Here is a 22,534-nt window from a genome sequence, read left to right on the forward strand (position 1 = left end):
GTGCTAGACGCACGCGAAAGCGCTCATCGTTATCTGTTTATTTTATGGAATAAAGGATTTATTCAGAAGAAGGTGTCTCGTGGTGTATCCTGTTTAGTTAATTTTTGTGATTCCGTGATACATTTGCTACAGGATACTTCAGGGAGTTGTTGCGGCAATTTGGTTTACTTTTTACTCATAGTTCAGAAAGCTGTAAACTGGATACACCCCCTTGAATGGAGAAAAATGAGAGCTTAAGCTGAAGAAGGACAAAAACATGAAGAATGTGACATGGATGGTAGCAATAAGGGGGGAGGGGTCTGTGGCATGGGTGGTAGCAGTAAGCGGGGGAGGGGGGTCTGTGTTTCAAATAAGAGATGAGGAAACAGTACTTCAGATAAAAGTTGGTAAAATCCTGCAATCTACTGTGTGGGGAAGTCATAAGAAAGGAAGGAAAGTATAAGAGTGGTCTGTGTTTCTTGAGACAGAGACATAACATTTTGGGACAATGGTATAGCACAGCACATGCATGCACAGTGGCTATCTGAAGGGCTTGGCAAGACTCAAAAAAGACCACAGAAATGTCTCACTTAATATTACCAACAGCCTCGCGTGTGGTTCCCAGAATCAGTTTACAATACCCTGTTTTTTTTTTGTTTTTGTTTTTTTTTATTTAGAAATGTTAATAATCTGTAGAAAAATAAACTGTTAAGACCAACAGTAATACTACAGCAGTAATAAGTACAAAAGTTGAAAATTACTGCTTCCCTATCTTAGTGAAACATCAGATCATCACAAAACTGGTGTGTGTGACATGCAACTCCATACAAACAAGTAAGCAACACTAGGGTCACAAAACCTCAGGGAAAGGTTCAGGACTGATAATATCTGACAACAAGTCACAGTAAACCAAAATCCAACAGTTCCATCCAGACAAGAATGTTTAGTAACCCATCTAGATGAGAACTTTTAGTAAACAAATAAACTTCCATCTAGACAAGAAGGTGTTCTGAAGAAGTCCCAAGGTGTAGAGACAAAAGCTCTTAACTTTATTTGTGTGTGGAATACAACATTTTTAACTAAACGTTCTCACTGGGATGGAGTTGCTGGATTTTGGTTTACTATGACTTGCAGTATGCTATCAGTTGTGGACCTTTACCTGAGACTATGTGAACATAAAGTCTAGTCTGCTTTTTAGTTTGTGTAGGGAAACATCAATGTACCATTTTGAAAAAAAGTGACTAAACTTTGAGAAGAAAAATTAAAATTGCCTCCTGTAAATCAGGAACACTTTCAACAAGCATGTTGTACTTTTCTTCAGATAAGAAACATTAGTAATTTCACAATTAAAGGAAATTAAAAATGATGGTTATTACTGAAAACCAGCTAAAACAAAGGCAAAATGTAAATCTGCTCAAACCATCAACACTCTTTAGAATGACACTAGATACAGATTCCTCTTTGAAGGTAAATTCTGTTACATAAAAGATGTATGGCTAAAGCTCTATTCTAAAATGTTAACTTATTTCACAATCTGGACTTTTCATAAACTCAAGCAGTATCTGTTCTTTTATCAGGCATGTTAATGAAATACATAATGTTTCAAATTAAGCACAAATTTAATTTTCTTTCATTACATACCCTCAATGACAATATACTTAGATGTCCACTGCTTCTTGAACGTGGTCAGCAAATTCTTACTTCTGATACTGATGACATGCTCTTTAAAATCAAATTCTTCTGTATAAAATCGAAGAAATCCCAACCATAGCTCTCCTACAGACTCTGTATTTTTTCCATAATCAGCCCACCTGTTTTTCTAGGCAGAATATGCAAACAAAAACAAACACACAGCTGAAAGATGCTATACAAATGCAAAGAAATGATCAATTAAAAATATACTTACATAAAGATATATACATATTATTCTTTAAAGAAAACCTCTACTCTACAACTAATTAAGTGTACGTGCTATTTTTGCAGCTCAGCAGGCTGCACCAAGCTCAGAAGGCCTAGCAATCTGGCTGTAACAAACTCTTTTATAATCCAAAATAACATTCTGGCAGATTCTACACTGATGACACCAGTGGGTGAAACCGGTTTGCAGAGTTTGATACAGCCAGAGCACCACTTTGGATTGCAGAGTTTGTTACTGCCAGAGCATTATTTTGGATTATTGCAGAGTTTGTTACAGCCGGACTGCTAGGCCTGCTGAGTCTGTTACAGCCTGCTGAGCTGCAAAGTCAGGCCTGCAGCATTCGTTATTGCCTACTGAGTTTGTTATAGAATAAAAGCCACCATCTGGTTACTACCAGACCATTATTTTAGATTACTGCAGAATTTAAGGACAGACTGCCAGACCTGTTGATTTTCTTAGAGCCTGGTGAGCTGCAGAGTTTGTTACAGATTATCAGGCCTGCAGTGTTTGTTACAGCCTGCTGAGTTTATTATGGAATAAAAACCACTATCTGGGATTATCTGAGCCTCACTTGTTCTTTAATTGCTCTGGATACGATCTTGTGGGGTCTGCTTATATTATGAAAATGGTGAATATTGTGAGTGCTGGATTTGTTTGTGACTTTTATATTTATTTCCGTGCACCTATTGCTGGTGTTTTTATATATGTATATATATATATATATATATATATATATATATATATATATATATATATACATACACACACAGATGTGTATGTGTGCATATATATAGTACAGTTGTGTACACTTACCATAAATGTAGATGTTCGAATGTATTCACTGTCGTAGTCATTACATTAGGGTAATCTGCTGGCAGGTTGCCCTCAGTCAGCCTGATTAACAAAGTCTTGGGTGCTGCGTCGGTTGCTGTCCCTTCTTCCATGACGTCAGGTCGTCAGGAGTATAAAACATGCAGTCGACACCATTACATCAGTTTTTCTTGCCCCAGATTTTAGGTGCCCTCAAATGAGGAGCAATATATATATATATATATATATATATATATATATATATATATATATATATATATATATGTATATAATTTAAAACAAAAAATATACCTCCAAACAAAAGCAAATACACCAAAAAAGCTTTTAAGCATAGTAAAGGAAAGTAGAGGTATAGTAAGAGAAAAAAACAGGGGGCTGGAGGGTGGGTAACCAGGACTGCAACCGTGAATACACTCGAACATCTACATTTATGGTAAGTGTACACAACTGTACGATGTTCTTCGTGTTTCACTGTTGCAGTCATTACATTTGGGTAGAATCCCAAAGCTATGGTTGGGAGGATGGATTTATACAGCATTAGGAGCAGCTATAAGGCCCTGCAGGACAGCAGTGGCGAAGCCAGCTCTGGATTTAGAGAACAGAGGTAAATGGTAATGTTTGGTGAACGTATGACCTGAGCTCCAGGTAGCAGCTTCTAGAATGTCTCTGGTAGAAACTCCCTGAGAAAGGCTGCAGAAGTAGATGCAGCCCTGGTGGAATGAGATCTGATCCCCTTGGGGGTAGGTTTACCATGGTGCAGATAGCAGAAACGAATACAATGGCTTATCCATTTGGAAATAGTCTGCTTTGAAATAGCCTTTCCCTCTGCCCCTGCAGCAAATGCCACCAATAGTTGGTTAGATTTTCTTAGAGATTTTGTCCTGTTTAAGTAAAATCTAAGTTGTCTGTGTACATCCAATGAATGCATAATCCGCTCACCCTTGTTCTGTGGATTGGGAAAGAAAGTTGGCAGATGAATGGTCTGATTAGGAGCCACACTGGATACCACCTTAGGCATGAAAGATGGATTGGTCCTGAGGGACACCCTGTCCGGATGAAAAATAATAAAAGGCTCCACTGCCATAAGAGCCTGCAATTCAGAAATCCTTCTAGCTGAAGTGACTGCTAAAAGGAAAGCTGTTTTCCAGGAGAGAAATTTTAGGTCTGCAGTAGCAGCTGGCTCAAAAGGAGGGAGAGTGAGTTTTTCCAAAACAAAATTGAGGTCTCATGCAGGGGTAGGCACTCTCCTGGGAGGTCTTAAGTTTTTGGCCCCTATGAGATACTGCTTTAGCAGAGGATGAGAGAAGAGGGGATGTTCTGTGTTGTAATGAGCTGAAATGGCACATGCATGGATTTTTATGGAAGAAAAAGATAGGCCCTTGTGAAGCATCTCAGTCAAGTATTGCAGAATCTGAGGAATATTGGGCATTGCTGTGCTTATTCCTTGTGATTGGTTCCAGGCACATAATCTCTTCCATTTGTCAGCATAAGATTTTCTAGTACTAGGCCTTCTAGCTTCCAAAATGACATCCATCTTAGGTTTGCTGAGGGATGCCAAGGGTGAAATTAGATGATTAGCCAAGCTGCAAGATTCAAAGTTTGGAGATGAGTGTGCAGAATTTGGTAGTTCTGCTGAGACAGTAGGTAAGGTGTCTGAGCAGGTGCCATGGATGAAGGTGTGACACATTGCGCAGGAGTGGGTACCAGTGTTGGCGAGTCCAGTCTGGAGAATCAGAATCATTTTTGGTTTGTCCTGTCTGACTTTTAGTAGAACTTTGGAGAGCAGAGGCAGAGGGGAAAAAGTATAGACTGATTGGTTTTTCCAGCTGAATGATAGAGCATCTACTTTCCAAGCTTTTTTGTGATGAATTCTTGTGCAGAATCTGTCCAACTGATAGTTCTGGGGTGAGGCAAAAAGATCTATGTCTGGACTCTCCCATTTGCATGTCAACATGTTGAAAATTTGTGGTTCCAGTTTCCATTCGTGTGGGTCCATAAGATTTCTGCTTAGTTCGTCTGCCAGAGTATTTAGCTTTCCTGGCAGGAATTGAGCTTGTAGTTGTATTTGGTTGGTCAAGGCCATGTTCCATAATGTCATGGCTAGTCTGCAAAGGGGGTAGGAATGTGTACCCCCCTGCTTGTTTATGTACCACATAACTGTGGTGTTGTCTGTCTTTATCATTAATTGTCCTGGATGAAGGTAGTCCTTGAAGGCTGTCAGTGCATTCTGTACAGCTAGCCTCTCTTTCTGATTGATATGAAGGTGCATTTGATTTGGACTCCATTGGCCCTGAATGCACTTTCCTGCCAGATGAGCCCCCCAAGCATAGTCTGATGCGCCTGTAATTAGGGTTTGGGTGGCAGGGGATGGAGTGAATGGCAGTCCCTTGTTTTGGTGGCAGGCCTCTGTCCACCACAGGAACTCTAGTTGCAGGCAAGGTATGATAGGAATCATTGTTTCCAGGCTGTGACAATGCTGACTCCATAAACTTTTTAAGTACCACTGAAGTGTCCTCATATGCAGTCTTGCATATGGAATTAGAAAAATGCAGGAGGCCATGAACCCCAAGGCTTGCAGAATTTGTCTTGCAGATAGCAGGGTTTTTGTGGCCACCTGTTTGAAGTCAGTCACCAATTGAATTTGCTTTTCTGGTGTAAGGTAAGCCATCTGGGCAGTTGTATTCAAGCTTGCACCCAGGAATGTAATTTTTTGAGACGGTACCAGTTGTGATTTCTTTTCATTTATGGTGTACCCTACACAAGTTAGAACCCTTTTTACAAACGTCAGATGCTTTAGAAGAATGTCCTTGTTTTCTGCCTGAACTAGACAATCGTCCAGGTATGGCTATATTTGAATATTTCTTTGCCTGCAAAATGCAGTTACTGGAGCCAGGCACTTTGTGAAGACCCTGGGCGCAGTAGATAAGCCAAAGGGCAGTGCAGAGAACTGGTAATGCAAGTAGCCTGCTTTGAAGCGGAGGTATCTTCTGCAAGATTCCCTGATTGGGATATACAGGTAAGTCTCTTAAGTCTAGAGTTACCAACCAGGCATCTTTGCCTAGCATAGGTAGTAACTGTTGAAGAGTCAGCATCTTGAATTTTGGAATGTCCAGAAATGTGTTTACAGTGGATAAGTCCAGAAATGGACGTTATGATTTGTCTTTTCTGGGTACCAGGAAACGTCTTGAATAGAAACCTTGTCCCTTTTCCTCTTCTGGTACTGGTTGAATAGACCCCATGTTCATGAGGGACAGAACTTGCTTCTGGGCCTCTGCCCACTGATTTGGGGGCAGGTCTGGCCATCCGTTTGGGAAAGGGCAACGTGTGGAAATGAAATCTGTATCCCTGGGATACTATATTTAAAACCCATTTGCCCTGAGTTATAAGTTGCCAGTTTCGTGCATGAAGTGCCAGTTTTCCCCCCAAAGGGGCGGCTAAAAGGTAAGTGCTTGGTGATTGTAGAGGGAAGTCATTGAGACTGTTTACCACAGGGAGGTGCCTTGTTGTTTCCAGATTTGGAGGTGGAGGCACCCCCTTGTTTTGTTCTAAAAGTTCCTTGTGACTGAAACCTGGAGCCTTTGGAATGTCTGGATTTGACTTGAGTGGCTCTCAAAGGGACTGGAAAGGACCAGTTCTTAGTAGGCCAGTGCCTACTAAATCTTGGAGGTTGCACTCGTAAGAAATCTTTCACGGTTTGCATAGATTTAGCTTTATCTTCCATCTTTTTTAACACTTCGTCAGCCTTATTACCAAAGAGATGGTCCTGTTGTAAAGGAGCATCCAACAATTTTGCTTTAATTTGATCAGGCAAAGTTTGCTCTTTGAGCCAAGCATGCCTTCTTAGCACAGATCCAGTTACAGCAGCCCTGCAAGAGGCCTCCAAGGAATCAAAACCACATTGCAAAGTATGTTTTCCAACTTGTTCAGCTGACTATAATAAATCCTGTAAATCTTTATTTTCCACACAGTTCGAGATTAACATAATTTTCTGTTTAAGTAGTCCCATGATATGTTGTTGATAATTATGCATATGAAATTGACAGTTTAAACCCTGATTGCCAAGGTTGCGGAAGTGTAAACCTTCTTACCCCTTCTATCCAGCGCCCTGGAATCTTTATCAGAAGGGGTAGGATTTTTAGCAGTAGAGGCCTTAATGCCCTTGGGACCCTGAGAAATGGTTTCAGGATCAGCAATAGGATTTTTGAAAAGGAATTTGTGGGAGCCAGGAACCCTGTAGTATCTGTCTGGCTTACAAGGAGCCGGAGGCAGAGAATCGGGAGCCATACTAGATTCTGAAAAAACATCATCAACAATGTCTAGAACAGGAGGTATAGCCAAAGGCCTATGCTGAGGAAGAAGAAGAAAATCCCTAAGTCTCTTTTTAGATTCAGAGAAATCCTGACATTCCCCAGTGGAAATGTTCCCTTAAGGTATGTAAAGTTTCCCCAAAAGAAAAATCCTCAGGGGGAGAAGCAGAAGGAATGAAATCTTCTGCATCAGAGTCCTCATAAGTAGGATTAGACACATCATGTTCATTAGAAGAGTCAGAAGAAATAGAATCCTGTTCAGAAGATTCATACTCAAGTCTTGTCTAGGCCTCTTAGAAGGAGGAGGTTGGCTACCCCTGATCAGAATTATTAAATCTTCAGCCATTTTGATCATTTGTTTTTTAGGCATAGGGGCCTGCACATGTGGCCCAGGCGTCATTTTTTTAGACATAGATTTAGATTTTGGTCTTAGTTTTGAAGATGGCGTCGGTCTAATATACAAATCTGTAGGCCTGAAAACACCCGCAGAAGCCGGAGCCTGCACAGTGGCTCCGGGCCTATCTAAGGTAGAGACATCCACAGGTTCCATAATTGAAGTATCTCGCGGCATGCTGGACTCCGAATGGGTCTCAGTAGATGCCTGTGAATCAGAAGTAGTGGGTATCAGGGGCTGCAAAAGCGCCTGAGTACCTGTGAACTGGCGACTGGCTTAGGAGAAGCGTCGCCATCAGTTTTGGACCTCGATGATCTGTCTCTGTCTTTTTCTTTGCATTTTTTAGGTATTCCGGTAGTCGGATTGCTAACCGACGACATTTCTGGATAATTAAATCTTGAGCCAAAATATTTAGAAGCAAAAATATACCGACATTTAATCGTGCGTTGTTTAAATTTAGCACAAAACCGACAGCAACGTACGTTGTGGTCAGGGCCTAGGGAAGGAATACAGCACAGATGAAAATCCTTATGAGGTATTTGCTTCCGACAAGTAATGCAATTATTAACTTTTACTGACATTGGTAAGGAGCAAGAAAAAGTTTTCCCAACGGGGTACTTAGCTTTTAGTTGAAGACTTCGGTTCTGAAACTCGAAAATGAAAATTTCAGGAGTCGGCCGACCGGCACTTGTGAACTGCTTCTGCTTCGGGCACTGTGCGGCAAGAAAGACTGATGTAATGGTGTCGGCTGCATGTTTTATACCCCTGACGACCTGATGTCATGGAAGAAGGGACAGCAACCGACGCAGGACCCAAGACTTTGTTAATCAGGCTGACTGAGGGCAATCTGCACACGAAGAACATATATATATATATATATATATATATATATATATATATATATATATACACACACACACACACACACACACACACACACACACACACACACACACACACACACACACACACACACCCGCGTACAGTAAACTCTCAGTTAACTGGCACCCATGCGGATTGGTTGAGGCTGGATAACTGGAATTTCTGGTTGCTTGAGCGTTACTATTAAAAATAAGCCTGACTAATACTGTACCCTATACTATTTGTTTTGTTTGACTTGTTCTCGGGTTGGGGAGAGAGGGAATTTATTCCATTCTTCCTTTTTAAAACTCTAAAATGTAAGGTATGTTTCTGGGGGGGGGGGGGGGGGGGCAAAGTACAACACATGAAAATTGTATTACATTTCTTTGATTTTTTTTTTGCCAGTTGCTTGAGTTCTGGTTAAATGAGAGTTTACTGTATATGGGTCTATGACAGATGACAGGATTTTTAGAAACTCGAAATTCGTATGGTCGAGACCATATGACTGAGTTTCTGAAAACTCAAACATTAAAAAAAAAAAAAAAAAAAGAAAAAAAATGACAAATCTACCTTTTTTACATTTTTGCAGGGAGGCAAGCCCCCCTGCACCCCCAACAAATTATACATACCAACTCTGAGATCACACTACAGTGAGAAAAGGGGTAAATTTCCCAATCCGCACTGTGATGCAATCTCCATTCAAAAGCTTTGAGTTATCAAAAACTTGATCATATGGTCTCAATCATGAAGTATGAATTTCTAAAAACTCTATCAACTGATAGGGACCCATATATTTACACAAACACAAACACACACACACACAGACACACACACAGACACACACACACACACACACACACACACACACACACACGTTTTGAAATTGTCTGTAAGACCAATGCATATTAATCTCTTTCTTGCACTCCAAAATTGCCATCATGAGGACTGCCACACTGACTTGATTTTATTTTTCAGTCTATGTCCTCCTTGGAGGATGCAGTTTCTCCTCCAATAGAGTTACTCAGGTCAAAACTACAGTTGTGTAAAATCTTATCATAACAGTTCATATCCTTCTCTTCACTGTTGCAGTATTCTTTACAATAAGGATCCCTTGCCAAGGGCAGCCCGAAGTCTGGCCAGTTTACCAAGAGAAGAGAAGGACATCTACTGTTTTGGCAAGATTTTACACAACTGTAGTATTTTCTTCCATTTCACAGTTGCAGTGTTCCTTACAACAGGAAGAGTACAATAGCTCAGGAAGAAGACTGGGAGGAGGAAGGGCCAGCACAGCCCTCTAGGAAGCCACGGAGAATAGCCCTGACAAAGCCAGCTCTGCCCCTAAAAATCACATCCAACTTATGGTGCTTGGTAAAAGTACAGTATGCACAGAAGTCCAGGTAGCTGCTTCAAGAGTAGAATGAGTATCCAAACCCTTGAAAAAAGCACCAGGCAAAGAGATCTATTTGAGGAGTACACCCACTGGTGGACAATATCCAGAAACACATCCATGTGAAGCACCCATTTGTGCAATTGAGTTAAGGATCTATACAGTGTGTCTGCCACAATGTTTTGAACTGTGGGAATGTAAACTGCCTGAAGAGTCAACTTGATACTGGACCGCAAAGTCCCACACTAGGAGTGCCACCCAGCAAAGAACATAAGATCTTGTCCCCCCGTTTGTTTACATACCACATCACTGAGGAACTGTCTGTAAACATTCCCTCCAGTAGAGCTCTTTTGAGTGTGTACCTTTAACTCCTAGTGGGCGTGGCTTCAGCATTTAAAAATTGAAGTTATCACCTTGCAATTTTAACAAATACCCATTGACAGAGGTCACATATCAATACAATTGTGTTTGCTATCATGTATGCTTCAAGATAAAATTTTCCGATACCTTGTATGTAACATGGTTTTGGATTTATTAATGCAAATATGAACAGGCAATATTTGACGCCTAGAGGAGCAGTAGGGTGTAACTGCAGAAACGCCTGGAGACGTCACTCGGCTGTAATGAGATCCACGGCAGAAAAGAGGATGAAAAGCCTGAAGTGCTAGCAGAACATCTGTCATCTCTTTGACATGTGTGTGCATTTTCTGTTGAAGAGGCTACCACACCCCCTGCACATTTAGGAAGCCAAAAGTTGCTCCCCATCCTACGTCGGAAGCATCTGTGAACAGCTCCTGAGAGGGAAGAAGGGGGTGAGAAAGGGCAGCCCTGTATTCAGAGACAACTGCTGGATCCACCAGTGAAGTTCCTTCCTGAGACAAGGCAAAACTACAAAAGTCTAGGGATGCATATGTTGAAGCTAAACTGGCTTCAGGATCCACTGAAACGTTCTCATGTGGAGTTTGGCCAGAGGAAGCATAGGGATGGTGGATGCCATGAAACTCAGACCTCTCAGAAATTCTCTGGATGTAAGAGAGAAATTATCTGAATATAATAGAGGCCAGAGGAAGAATTTGAAACTAAGGCCTTGGGAGGAGGCAGAGATGCCAACACAGGCACTGTCTGAATCCTGCATCCCAGAAAAACATGGCCTTGAGAAGGAGCCAAAAGACTTTTTTGAAGTTTATTGTGAATCCCAGACTTTGCAGAAGGGAAGTGGCAAAATGAAGGTTTTGCAAAAGGATCTCTGGTGAAGATACCTGAAACTGGAGGTCGTCCAAGTAAGGAAATACTTGGATCCCCTGAACCCTGCAAAAAGCAGTCACAGCAGAGAGGCATTTGGTGAATTCTCTTGGGACAGTAGAAAAGCCAAAGGACAAAGCAGAGAAATGAAAATACCAGGAAGCAACAGACAAATGTAAAAACTTCCTGAAAATGGGATGGATCGGGATATGGAGATAAGCATCCTTGAGATCCAGAGACACCATATAAGCCTGAGGAAGCAGAAGAAGGAAAAAAGTATCAAGGGAATAACATTCAAAAGGAGGGCACCTTCAGAAAAGTGTTTAGATGAAAGAGGTCTAGAACTGGTCTGCAAGTATCCTTTTTTCTGGTTACTAGAAACATCCTGGAGTAAACCCCCCTCCCCCTCAGGGACACAGGCACCTCTTGAATAGTACCCTGAGTCAAAAGGTCCCGAAGCACCTCTGGAAAGAGAGAGAGTTGTTTCTCATGGGGCTGAGGAACACCCATAAAAGGGAAAGGGATTTCCAATCAATGAAATACCCCTGGCGAATAATGGACAGGACCCAGGAATCCTGAGTAATCCATAGTCAAACAGGAAAAGAGAGAGACGCAAAGAGGAAAGTGGCTGGGAAGAATAGGACAGTCAGACATCACCTGGTTTATCTGGAAAAGGACACTTTTGAGGGAATGAAGTCTGAGTAGCCATAGCAGCAGCAGACTGCTTGCCACCCTTTTTACCCTCAGGAGGAGGGCGAGATTGCCAATGTACAAAGGCTGGCTTACTGGGGTAGTTTCTCTTAAATTTAGGCACAGGAGAAACACATGCTTAAGTTCCTGTAAAGCCTTGCCCTTATCCTGAAGGGACTTAAACATAGCAGCAGCAACTTCACCAAACAAGTGTTTATTATCAAGAGGGGCATTCATCAACTTAATGTGTCATCAGGCAAAGTTTGAAGCCGAAAGCAAGAATACCTCCTCATCACTGACCCAAAAGCAGCAGCCCTAGAGGAATCATCTGTTGCATCATAACTACACTTGATGGAATGACGAGTCACCTGGGAGGAAGTCCCTAACAGGGAAAGAGCAGAAGCTTTACCCTCAGAATCTGGAAGATCAAAAATAATCTGACAAGCATGGGAGAGGACATTCAACAAATAGCACGACATATGGGTCTGATAATTAACAGCCCTAAAATCCAAAGTAGAAGAGGTGTAAACCACCTTGCCTAGAGTTTCTATGGTCCTGCTAGCCTTATCAGAGGGCAATAACTTGGGAGAAGGAAGCAATTGAGAGGGCTTGTCAGAAGCTACAGACACCGTTGAGGGGTCAGCAGAAGGACGCCTGTACAAAAATATAGAGTCCTCAGGCACCCTATGGAATCTATCAGGTTTCTTGGGACCAGGGGGCTGAAGGTCTGGAGTCTTAGAAACATTAGAAAATGCACACAAGGTAACCAAGACAAGAGGAACAGTAGAAGGTTTAGGAGATTCTATCTGCAGCAACTCATAGTATCTTTATGTACCTCAGAAACCTGAGCACAATCCCATTTAAAGAACTCCATCGTTCTGGAGACTGTGTCCCCAAAATAAATCTCTTCAAAGGGAGCATCAGGACTGGTAGATTCTTCTTCCTCTGATCCACAGCCCAAAGGAGAGCATAAGCAAGGGATTCTTCATCCAAATCCAACTCCTCCTCAGAGGAATCCTGTTCCCTGGGTTTTTTTAGGGGAGTAGAGGACCAGGGGGGTGGGATGCTGGAACAGAAACTCCCTGAGGTGGTTTCAATGCCATTAAAGCACTAAACAAACCCTGAATTAAGGACTGCCATTCATTTTGCAGCTCCTTAGGAGCAGGAGTGATATGTTTAGTTTTTTACTTTTTCTTCAATGGGATGTCTGCCTTATAAAATTTGGAAGGCTATTACCCAGGATGGCATTCAATGAAGATAGTAGGGACTTCTCTGACTAATATTTGAGGAACATCCATAGGCCCCTCAGAGATAATTAGCCATGGTTCCCCTTGAACATCCAAAATGGACATTTGCAATGCCTCCTCAGACATGCTTAAAGTCAGATCCCTGTCAGGCTCCAACCCGGTATCGGCAGAGGAATCCAACAATAAAGCCAGGCGTACCTCCGGGCATTCAGTTGCCTCAGGAGAGATGTCCGGTGGAGGCTGAACAGCAGAATATTCCAGCCTAGGCTTTTTGGACACCTGCTTCACTGACAGCTGTCACTTGGAGCGGGAAGTACCCTCCATAGTGTCTTTTGCAAGAAGCTTAAGACACTGATTTTCAAAACAGAGAGCCAAAGAAGATAATCTACTATAAAGGGTTTTAGATACAAAAGCTGGAGAGATGGAACAGGACATATGGTCATGAGAGGTGCCTAGGCAAAAGGACACTGGTCATGGTGGCCTTTACAGGGGGGGGGGGGGACATAACTCTCATTTATTCATATTTGTATGGAAATGACTTTCTATCAGAAGTTTAGAAATTGTTAATCTCTGCTATGTATGGTCGATTGTATTTTTAATATGTATGATGTTATGTTTTCTTATATGTTGCCATTTTGTCTCCTTTGTATTGTATTGGTATTCGGAGTTTTTCTCCCTGGGCCTCCGTTGAAAATGGACCTGTGTCCAATCGGACTTTCCCGGTAAACAAATGTAAAATAAAAATGAATAAAAATCTGTCTCCCACAGTGGCATTTACCCTTCTTGGATGACAAGAAACCCCACAAGCAACAATAAAAAAGGATAAGCAAAAAAGAAACCCAATGGGGCACTTATCTGCAACAGCTTAGTGAACCAACAACTGAACGGTTCTTCAGACCGGCGGCAAAGATGTTCAGAGGATGGTACGGCCGGACATCACCTTTATGCCATATGCTACAAAAGAAGCATACGTATGATATATAGTGCACCTTAAAGCAACCGAAAGGCTTTGATATTCTGGCCAGACATCGGGCTGCCCTTGGCAGGGATCCCTAATGTTATTAATACTGCAACAGTGAAATGGAGGGACATCCAAAGGAACATCCAAAGTAAGTGGATCCAGGTTACAAGAAAGACACCAGACAGAAAATCTCTTCTATTTGGACTTAGGGTTTTCTGGTAGTGAGTTTCCTGAACTCCTGCAGGACCTGAAGCACATCCTCAAAAAAAAAAGGGGGTCTGAAAAGGAACAAAACCCTATTGCCCACAATGTCAGTTGAAGAGTGGACAGGTGGGGATGGATGAGAGATTCCTTGTCTTGTGTCAGTAAATCCACCCTGTGAGGTAACGTGACGACCCTTGGCTAAATGCAGAACAGGAGGGAACCAATGCTGCCTGGGCCAAAAAGGAGTCACCAGCAAGATTTTCAAAGCATCTTATTTTATCTTGAACAGGACCTTCGGAATGACAGACGGGGAAGGAAGGCATAAAGAAACATCCCCTTCCAAGAAAAAGGTAGAGTCTACCTTCCAAGCCAGAGGACATGGGATTCTGGTGCAATGAGAGGAAGTTGTCTATTAAGAGGGCAGGCAAATAAATCTACCTGAGGAGTACCCCACTGGTGGACAATTTCCAGAAAAACATCCCTGTGAAGCATCCACTTTTGGGATTGTGTTATGGACCTGCTCAGAGAATCTGCCACTATGTTCTGATCTGAGGGAATATACATTTCCAGAAGAGTCACCTGATACTAGACAGGCAGATCCCAAACCTGAATAGTAAGTCTGCATAGGAGATTAACACCTTGTCCCCCCTTGCTTGTTGATATATCACATCACTGTGGTACTATCTGTGAGGGGCCCTGGAAACAAAAGAGAATGAAAGGCCTGAAAAGCCACAAGAAGAGCTCTCATCTCTGACATTGATGTTGTCTTTCTTTTATCAAAGACACCAAAGGACCTGCACTTTCAGAGGACAGAAGGAGATCCCCATCCCACGTTTGAGGCATCTGTGAAGAGTTCCTGACAGGGGACCAGAGACTGAAAAGGCAGCCCTGGGTTGAGGGACATCTGATGAATCCACCACCGAAGTTCCATCTTGATAAATGGAAGAAGAGGGACTAGAAAACATAAAGGATGAGACTGCTGACGCCAAACTGACTTTAGAAACCCCTGGAGCTTTCTCATATGGAGCTTGGCTACAGGACGCATAGGAATGGTGAAAATCATGCAACCCAGAGCCCTTAGAAATTTCCTGACTGTAACTGAAGACAAAGGAAAAAGGGATTGAAAGAAAAGCAATCGGAGTTAAAGCCTTGGGAGGAAGCAGGGATGCCAGCATTGTAAAAGCCTGGAGCCTGCACCCTAGGAAAACATGATCATGGGAGGGAGTCAGGAATGATTTTTGGAAACCTACAGTAAACCCAGGTTTTGCAGGAGACAAATAGCAAGGTGAAGATGCTGAAGTCAAATCTCTGGAGAAGAGGTCTGAATGAGCAGGTTGTCCAGGTAAGGAAAGGTGTGTATCCCCCTCAATCTGCAGAAAGCAATCACAGGAGGGATGCATCTGGTGAAGACCCTTGGGGCAGTATAGAGGCCAAAGGGCAAAGGAGAGAAACTGAAAATGCCAGAAAGCAACAGAGAAACGTAAAAGCATCCTGAAAAGGGGATGAACAGGAATATGTAGATAAGCATCCTTGAGATCCAGGTAAACAAGAAAAGCATGATGAAGTAGGAGAGAAAACAAGGTTTGAAGGGATAGCATCCGAAAGTAAGGAGCCTCCAAAAAGGTATTTAGCTGAGAGAGATCCAGAAAGGGTCTCCAGGTGCCTTCTTTCCTGGGGTCAAGAACACTCTGGAGTAAAACCCCTTCCCCCTCTGAGGAGTTGGAACTTCTTAAAATGTTCCCTAAGCCAACAAACACTGAAGTACCTCTGAAAAAAAAGGGCAGCTGTTCCTGAGAAGGCTGAGGAATGCCCCAAAATGGGGGGGGGGGGGGGTTTCCAGACCATCTTCTTATGGAAAGAACCCAGGAGTCTTGAGTAATCTTTAACCAAACAGGAAGGGATGGGAAAAGAGGAATGTGACTGAGAAGAGCAGGTCAAGAATAGTCCGTCAGCATCTGGTTTGTCAGGAAAAGGAGGTTGCTGAGCTGCAGGGATTTGGGCAGCCTTAGCAGGATAAGCCCTTCTACCATGCTTCTTACCTTTGAGGGGAGGGCAAGACTGTCTACCAACAAAAGTAGGCTTGTTAGGGTAATTCCTTTGAAATTTAGGAACAGGTGGAACACAAATTTGTTCCAGATCCTGTAAAGCTTTATCCTTTTCTTGGAGAGGCTTAAACAACCCAGCAGCAGCACCAAAAAATGCTCATTATCCAGAGGAGCATCCATCAACTTAGCTTTGACATTATCAGGCAAAAGTTGAAGATGAACCCAAAAACACAACAACACAGAACCAAAGTCAGAAGCCCTAGATGAGGCAGCTGCATTTAGTGGAATTTACAAGCACCCTGAGATGACGTCCCTAATAAGGAAAGAGTAGAAGTCTTCCTATCAGAATCAGAAAGGTCTGAAATAACCTGAAAGGCCTAAGAGAGAAGAACCAAAATATATCTGGTCATATGGGTCTAGTAGGTCACAGTCCTAGATGCCAGGGTAGCAAAAGTATATACTTTCTTATCCAGCCTCTCCATAGTTCTGCTGTCTTTGTCAGAAGCAACTTTGTAGAAGACAACAGTTTTGATGATTTGTCAGATGCAATCAGCACCACAGAAGGGTCAGCAGAGGAGCACCTCATAAAACTAATTATTTTTTTGGGAGCAGGGGGCTGTGAAGCAGGAGCTCGAGAAGCAGTGGAAAAGGCATCCAGCAAGGCAGCAAGAACAGGAGGAACAGCCTAGAAGACTCTGTTTGCAGAAGCTCATAGCACCTTTGCTGAATATCAGACACCTGAGCACAACCTCATTTAAAAAAATCACATCATTCAGGAATCTGTGCCACCAAAACAAATCTCCTCAGAACCCTAATCTAAGGGGGGGGGGGATCTGGGAAGAATAAGTCAGGGATTTCTTATCTTGTCAGAATCTTCATTCTCATCAGATGAATTTTGCTCCCCAAGCCTCTTAAGAGGGGTAGAAGACTAAGGTAGAGCTGGAATAGAAACCCCCTGAGGAGGCTTCAGACTCATAAGGCCATTATATAGGCCTTGAGTGACGTTTTGCCATTCACTCTGAGGATCTTTAGAAGCAGGAGAAATATGCTTGGTGTTTTGCTTCTTTTTTAAGGGGACATCAGCCTTACAGATTTTAGGGCACTCTGACCCATGATGACATTCAATTAATGTAGCTAGTATCTCTTCTATCACCAAAATCTGAGGAACACCCCAGCCTCTTCAGTAATAATTACTTGCTTATCCCCCTATACATCCGAAGCTGATGTCAGAAAGGCCTCCATGAACATGTGTGAAGCTAGAGCAATGCGGGCCTCAGAAGTGGTCACAGCAGAGGAATCTGACACAGAAACTGGGTGGTCTTCTGGGTTTTCACTATCCTCAAGAGACATCTGGCGGAGGTGGCACAAGACCAAGCTTTCTTGGTCTTCTTCTTTGCAGGTGGCTAACACTCGGGCTGGGAAGATCCTTCCATGTTGTCTTTAGCTAATAGCTTAAGATGTTGGTTTTCTAAATACCTAAGGATGAGAGCCAACTATGCAACGTGTTAGGGACAAAGGCCTGGCAAATAGCGCAAGCTGTATGGTCATGCAAAACACCTAAGCAAAATAAACACTGCTCATGGTGATCTTTATGGGGATGTCTCCCACACTGTTATTTCCCCTTTCTGGATGACATGAAACCAACAGCCAAACAAAACCAAAAAAGAGATGAGATAACAAATACCCCCAACAGTGCACTTATCTGAAAGCAGCTTGGTAACCAGCAGATGAACGAGGTCGTTCAGATCGAGGATCGAAAACGGCGTTTGGACTGGTGGCAAAGAAGTTTTGAGGATGGTGCATCCGGCCATCACCTTTATACCCTACACTGTGGGCAAGGAGCATATGTGCGACATATGGTGCACCCATTACCACCTAAAGGCTTTGATGTACTGGCTGGATGTCGGGCTGCCCTAGGCAGGGGATCCCTAGTGTAAAGAATACTGCAACAGTGATATGGAACCTGCTAATGACATGGAAGTAAGGAAACAGATTCCATAATGTTAGAGTTTTTGGCTGGCAGTGCTGGTTCAAACACTTCTAGACCACTGAAAGGTAGTGCAGGATGTACCTAGCTGTCTCTCATACATATTTGGAGGTGCTCTACTGGCCGGGACTGGCACCATCAATGATTGGGATTACCTGTTTTAGCACTGTCCTATACTAGCTAGTTTTAAAGTGATGCAGCAGAACATATCTGATCTTATATAGCCTGATCAGGTGACATTTATTAAGACTGTTTTCTTGCCTGGGGATATCACATTTCCACTGTCTTCTCCAAGTTTTAAACTGTTAAATCTGTTGCTTTTCACAGGTAAAAATGTATTACTAAGCATTGGAAGACTGCTTACCCACCTACTTTTGTTGATTTAGTTTTTTGATAAATGAGCTTTTAGCAATGGAGTTATTGCCTTTGGATTAAAAAGGAAAACAAATAAAAAGTGGTTCCCCTGGTTGAACTTTATCAAAGAACACTATGAAATGTTTAGAGACTCGTAGCCAACACTACATCAGATTGTATGCCCTAATCTTTAGTTACTGCTTGAACATATTTTGAATGTTGTTTGATTGTTAATTTATTACAGAAAACAGTAAAAGAAATCAACAATGTTCATGCTTAGAAAACATCTAGATAATACAGACAAAAACTGAATTGAAGAATGGAGCTGTCCCATAAATAATCCATACAGTTCATCAAATAATTTTAAGCTGTAGTTAAACACTTCTAGTAGACTTACCTAGGCTTCAAATCAAACTACATGCCAATGATGAACAGAGGCTAAATAGGTTGAGAAAGGCCAACACGACAATTTTAACAAACGTTATTCCTGGTTCTCTAGTAAACTTAACCTTTATTGGTACTACACCTATACGAGACAAAAATTGATGCATGTAAAGGCATGATGGTAAAGAATCCTGTTAGCGTACTAGTAAGTTAGGTGACAGGTTTTAAATATCTACACATTTGGCTTGATCCCAGCCATACTTTTAATATTCTCACTGATACAGTGGTACAAATTTAAAAAACAACCCTAGTCCCTCAGATGAGGTGTTAAACCGAAGTCCCAACTGTCTGAGGTTGTGGGAGCTATGCTGGATGTAAAATATCCAAAGGGACTTATCAAAAAAGTAAGGGAAGTCTCCTGGTACATTGGCCAAATTTTCTCAAGTCACCATGAATACCACCTCTGGTTTCTCCTAAAATGTCATTGACTTAGTGGGACTAACCATTAAACAAAGCATTAAAAAAAGTTGTGATATTAGTCATCTGAAAACTGATGCAAGAAAGACAGCTAAAATAAACATTTATCTTTCTTCTGGAGTACATACCATCATGGCAGGCTTTTCACTTTTCAGGTAATAACTACCACAAGCAAACGTTAATGCAACGCTGTCATGTTCCACCACTGCCAACCAGTATGTGAAGTGGATATCCCACCTCTGGGTCAGTAAAAGTACAGTTTTGTACCTACCATAAATGTAGATGTCCGATAGATATGCAACTGCAGTCATAACATATGGGTTGTCCTGCCTCAGGCAGCCCTCGGTCGGCCGAATTCCAAAGTCTGGGTCCGGCGTCGGCTGGTGTCGCCTCCTCTCCGACGTCACAATGGCTGGAGTATAAAGGCATCGGCCGACGCCATCTTCTTCAGTGTTTCTTGCCCCAGATGCCAGGTGCTCTCCTAGGAAGGCTAAATTTGATAAATGGATAAAAATAATCCCAAACATGCACAACAGTAATAAACAGATACACCATAGGAATACCCCCAGCTAATGGGAAAAGGGGTAGGGACCCAAAAATAAGGATACAGAGGGGTAGGAGGGAGGGAAAATCTGACTGCAGTTGCATATCTATCGGACATCTACATTTATGGTAGGTACAAAACTGTACTATGTCCTTCAAGAATGCAACTGCAGTCATAACATATGGGTTGAATACCATAGCCAAGCTGGGGGTGGATGGAACTAAGATAAGGATAGTGTAGCTAAAATCCCCTGCAGGACTGCCAAGGCAAAGCCTGCTCGGGATCTGGAATATAAGGGCAGGTTGTAGTGCTTGGTAAATGTATGCACGGAGCTCCATGTAGCAGCCTCTAAAATGTCCTTTGTTGCCACTCCTCTTAGGAAAGCTGTGGAAGTGGCTATAGCTCTGGTGGAATGTGGCCTAATATTGGCTGGCACACCTTTTCCATGGAAAGAATAGCAGAATCTGATGCAATGTCCAATCCATTTTGAAATTGTTTGTTTGGAGGTTGCTTTTCCTTGTACTCCAGCAGCATAGGCTACAAACAGTTGGTCAGACTTTCTGGTGGCCTTAGTTCTGTCCAAGTAGTAACGTAGTTGTCTGTGTATGTCCAAAGTATGCAGTAGCTTTTCCCCCCTATTTTGAGGATTGGGGAAGAATGTAGGCAGGTGAATAGCTTGATTTAGAGACACCCTGGAAATAACTTTGGGCATGAATGTAGGATTGGTTCTTAGAGAAACTCTGTCTTGATGAAAAATGAGGAAGGGAGGCACTGCCATGAGTGCCTGTATCTCCGAAACTCTTCTTGCAGATGTGACTGCCAATAAGAAGGCCGTCTTCCATGAAAGAAATTGCATTTCTGAACTTGCTGCTGGCTCAAATGGAGGAAGAGTTAATTTTTCCAACACATAATTGAGGTCCCATGCAGGTACTGGCTGTTTTCTGGGAGGTTTTATATTCTTTATTCCTCTTAGAAACTGTCTTAGCAAAGGATGAGAAAACACTGGAGGGTCACAATTGTATTTTGCTGAGATTGCTGAGGCATGAATCCTTATTGAAGAGTATGATAGACCAGTATGCAGTAGTTCTGCCAAGTATTCTAAAATCTGAGGTATACTCGGCAATGCTGTGTTCTGACCCCTGTTGGCATTCCAGATGCTGAATCTCTTCCGCTTGGCTGAATATGTTTTTCTGGTGGAAGGTCTGCGTGCTTCCAGCAAGATTTCTTGAACTGATTTTGAAAGAGAGTTAGGTGGAGAAGTCATGTTAGCCTCCAGGCTGTCAGATGCAATGATTTCAGGTTTTGATGTACAGTCCTGTAATTGTGTTGTGTTAGGAGCAGGGGTCATAGGGTCAGAGGCCATGGTTTGGTCCGAGTTATGGTCAACAGCAATGGGTACCAGTGTTGCCTTGGCCAGTCTGGAGCTATCAAGATACCTGTTGGTTGCTCTGCTTTGATCTTCAGTATCACCTTGGTCAGCAGAGGCAGAGGAGGGAATGCATACATTTTTAGAGAATTCCAGCTGAAGGAGAGAGCATCCGTTTTCCAGGCTAGAGGATGGTGAGTCCTTGTGCAGAACTTTTCCAGGTGATGGTTTAAGTGGGAAGCGAAAAGATCTACATCCAGTCTTCCCCATGTCTTTGTCAGTTGAGAGAAAATGTGAGGGTGCAGCATCCATTCGTGTGGATCCATGAAATTTCTGCTCAGGTTGTCCGCCAGTACATTGTCCTTGCCTGGTACAAACTGGGATTGTAGATGTATCTTCAGGCTCAGGGATTTTTCCCAGAGAAGCATTGTTAGTCTGCAGAGGGGATAAGAATGAGTGCCTCCCTGCTTGTTTATGTACCACATGACAGTGGTGCTGTCTGTCCTTATTAGCAAATGCCCTTGTTGTAGTGATTCTTCGAAAGTCTCGATTGCACGTATCACTGCCAACATTTCCTTTTGGTTTATGTGCAGATGTCTTTCCTTTGGAGTCCATTGCCCTTGAATGCATCTGCCCTCCATGTGCGCCCCCCATCCATGGTCTGAGGCGTCTGTTGTAATCATTTGGCCTGCTTGAGGTCTGTTGAATGACATGCCTTTGTTTAGCTGACTGGCTTGAGCCCACCATAAAAATTCTTTTTGTAGACATGGAATAAGTGGGATTATGTCCTCTAGGCTTTGGCTGTGTTGAGACCATAAGTTTTTTAAATACCATTGTAGCTTTCTCATATGAAGTCTTGCCAAAGGTATCAGAAGGATGCAAGATGCCATGAACCCCAGGGCCTGCAGGATTTTCCTTGCAGTCAGCTGGGAGAGTTTTGCTAGGCCTTTGAAGTACTCTGGTAAATGCTGCTGTTTTTCCTCTGTGAGGTAGGCCATTTGGTTTTCTGTGTCCAGTTTGGCTCCTAAGAAAATAATCTGTTGGGATGGCAGTAGTTTTGACTTCTGAATGTTGACTGTGTATCCCAAGGCCTGTAGTAGATGCATGACATAGTCCAAATTTTCTTTTAAGGTTTGTTTGTTGTCTGCTTGTATGAGGCAGTCGTCCAAATAGGGGTATATTTGAATCCCCTGCAGTCTGCAGTGTGCCACTACTGATGCCAGGCATTTCGTGAACACTCTGGGCAGTAGATAAGCCAAACGGCAATGCTGAGAATTGATAATGCTCTGTCCCTGCAAGAAATCTGAGGTATCTTCTGCAGCTTTGTCTGATTGGGACATGCAGGTATGCCTCCTT

General features: G+C 42.6%; 1 protein-coding gene across 2 annotated transcripts in view; it reads right to left on the reverse strand.

Annotated features, from left to right (window-relative positions):
* The window catches only part of TUT7 (terminal uridylyl transferase 7), a 3,176,298-nt gene that overhangs the window by 348,770 nt on the left and 2,804,994 nt on the right, over positions 1–22,534 (reverse strand). For both annotated transcript variants that reach the window (XM_044064191.1, XM_044064190.1), the window contains exon 22: positions 1,621–1,798. In XM_044064191.1, coding sequence (XP_043920126.1) covers positions 1,621–1,798 — 178 coding nt within the window. The remainder of the gene's footprint in view (positions 1–1,620; positions 1,799–22,534) is intronic.

Source organism: Protopterus annectens, chromosome 2.part2, assembly GCF_019279795.1.
Source record: "Protopterus annectens isolate FY-2018-M chromosome 2.part2, PAN1.0, whole genome shotgun sequence".
Classification (NCBI taxonomy): domain Eukaryota; kingdom Metazoa; phylum Chordata; order Ceratodontiformes; family Protopteridae; genus Protopterus; species Protopterus annectens.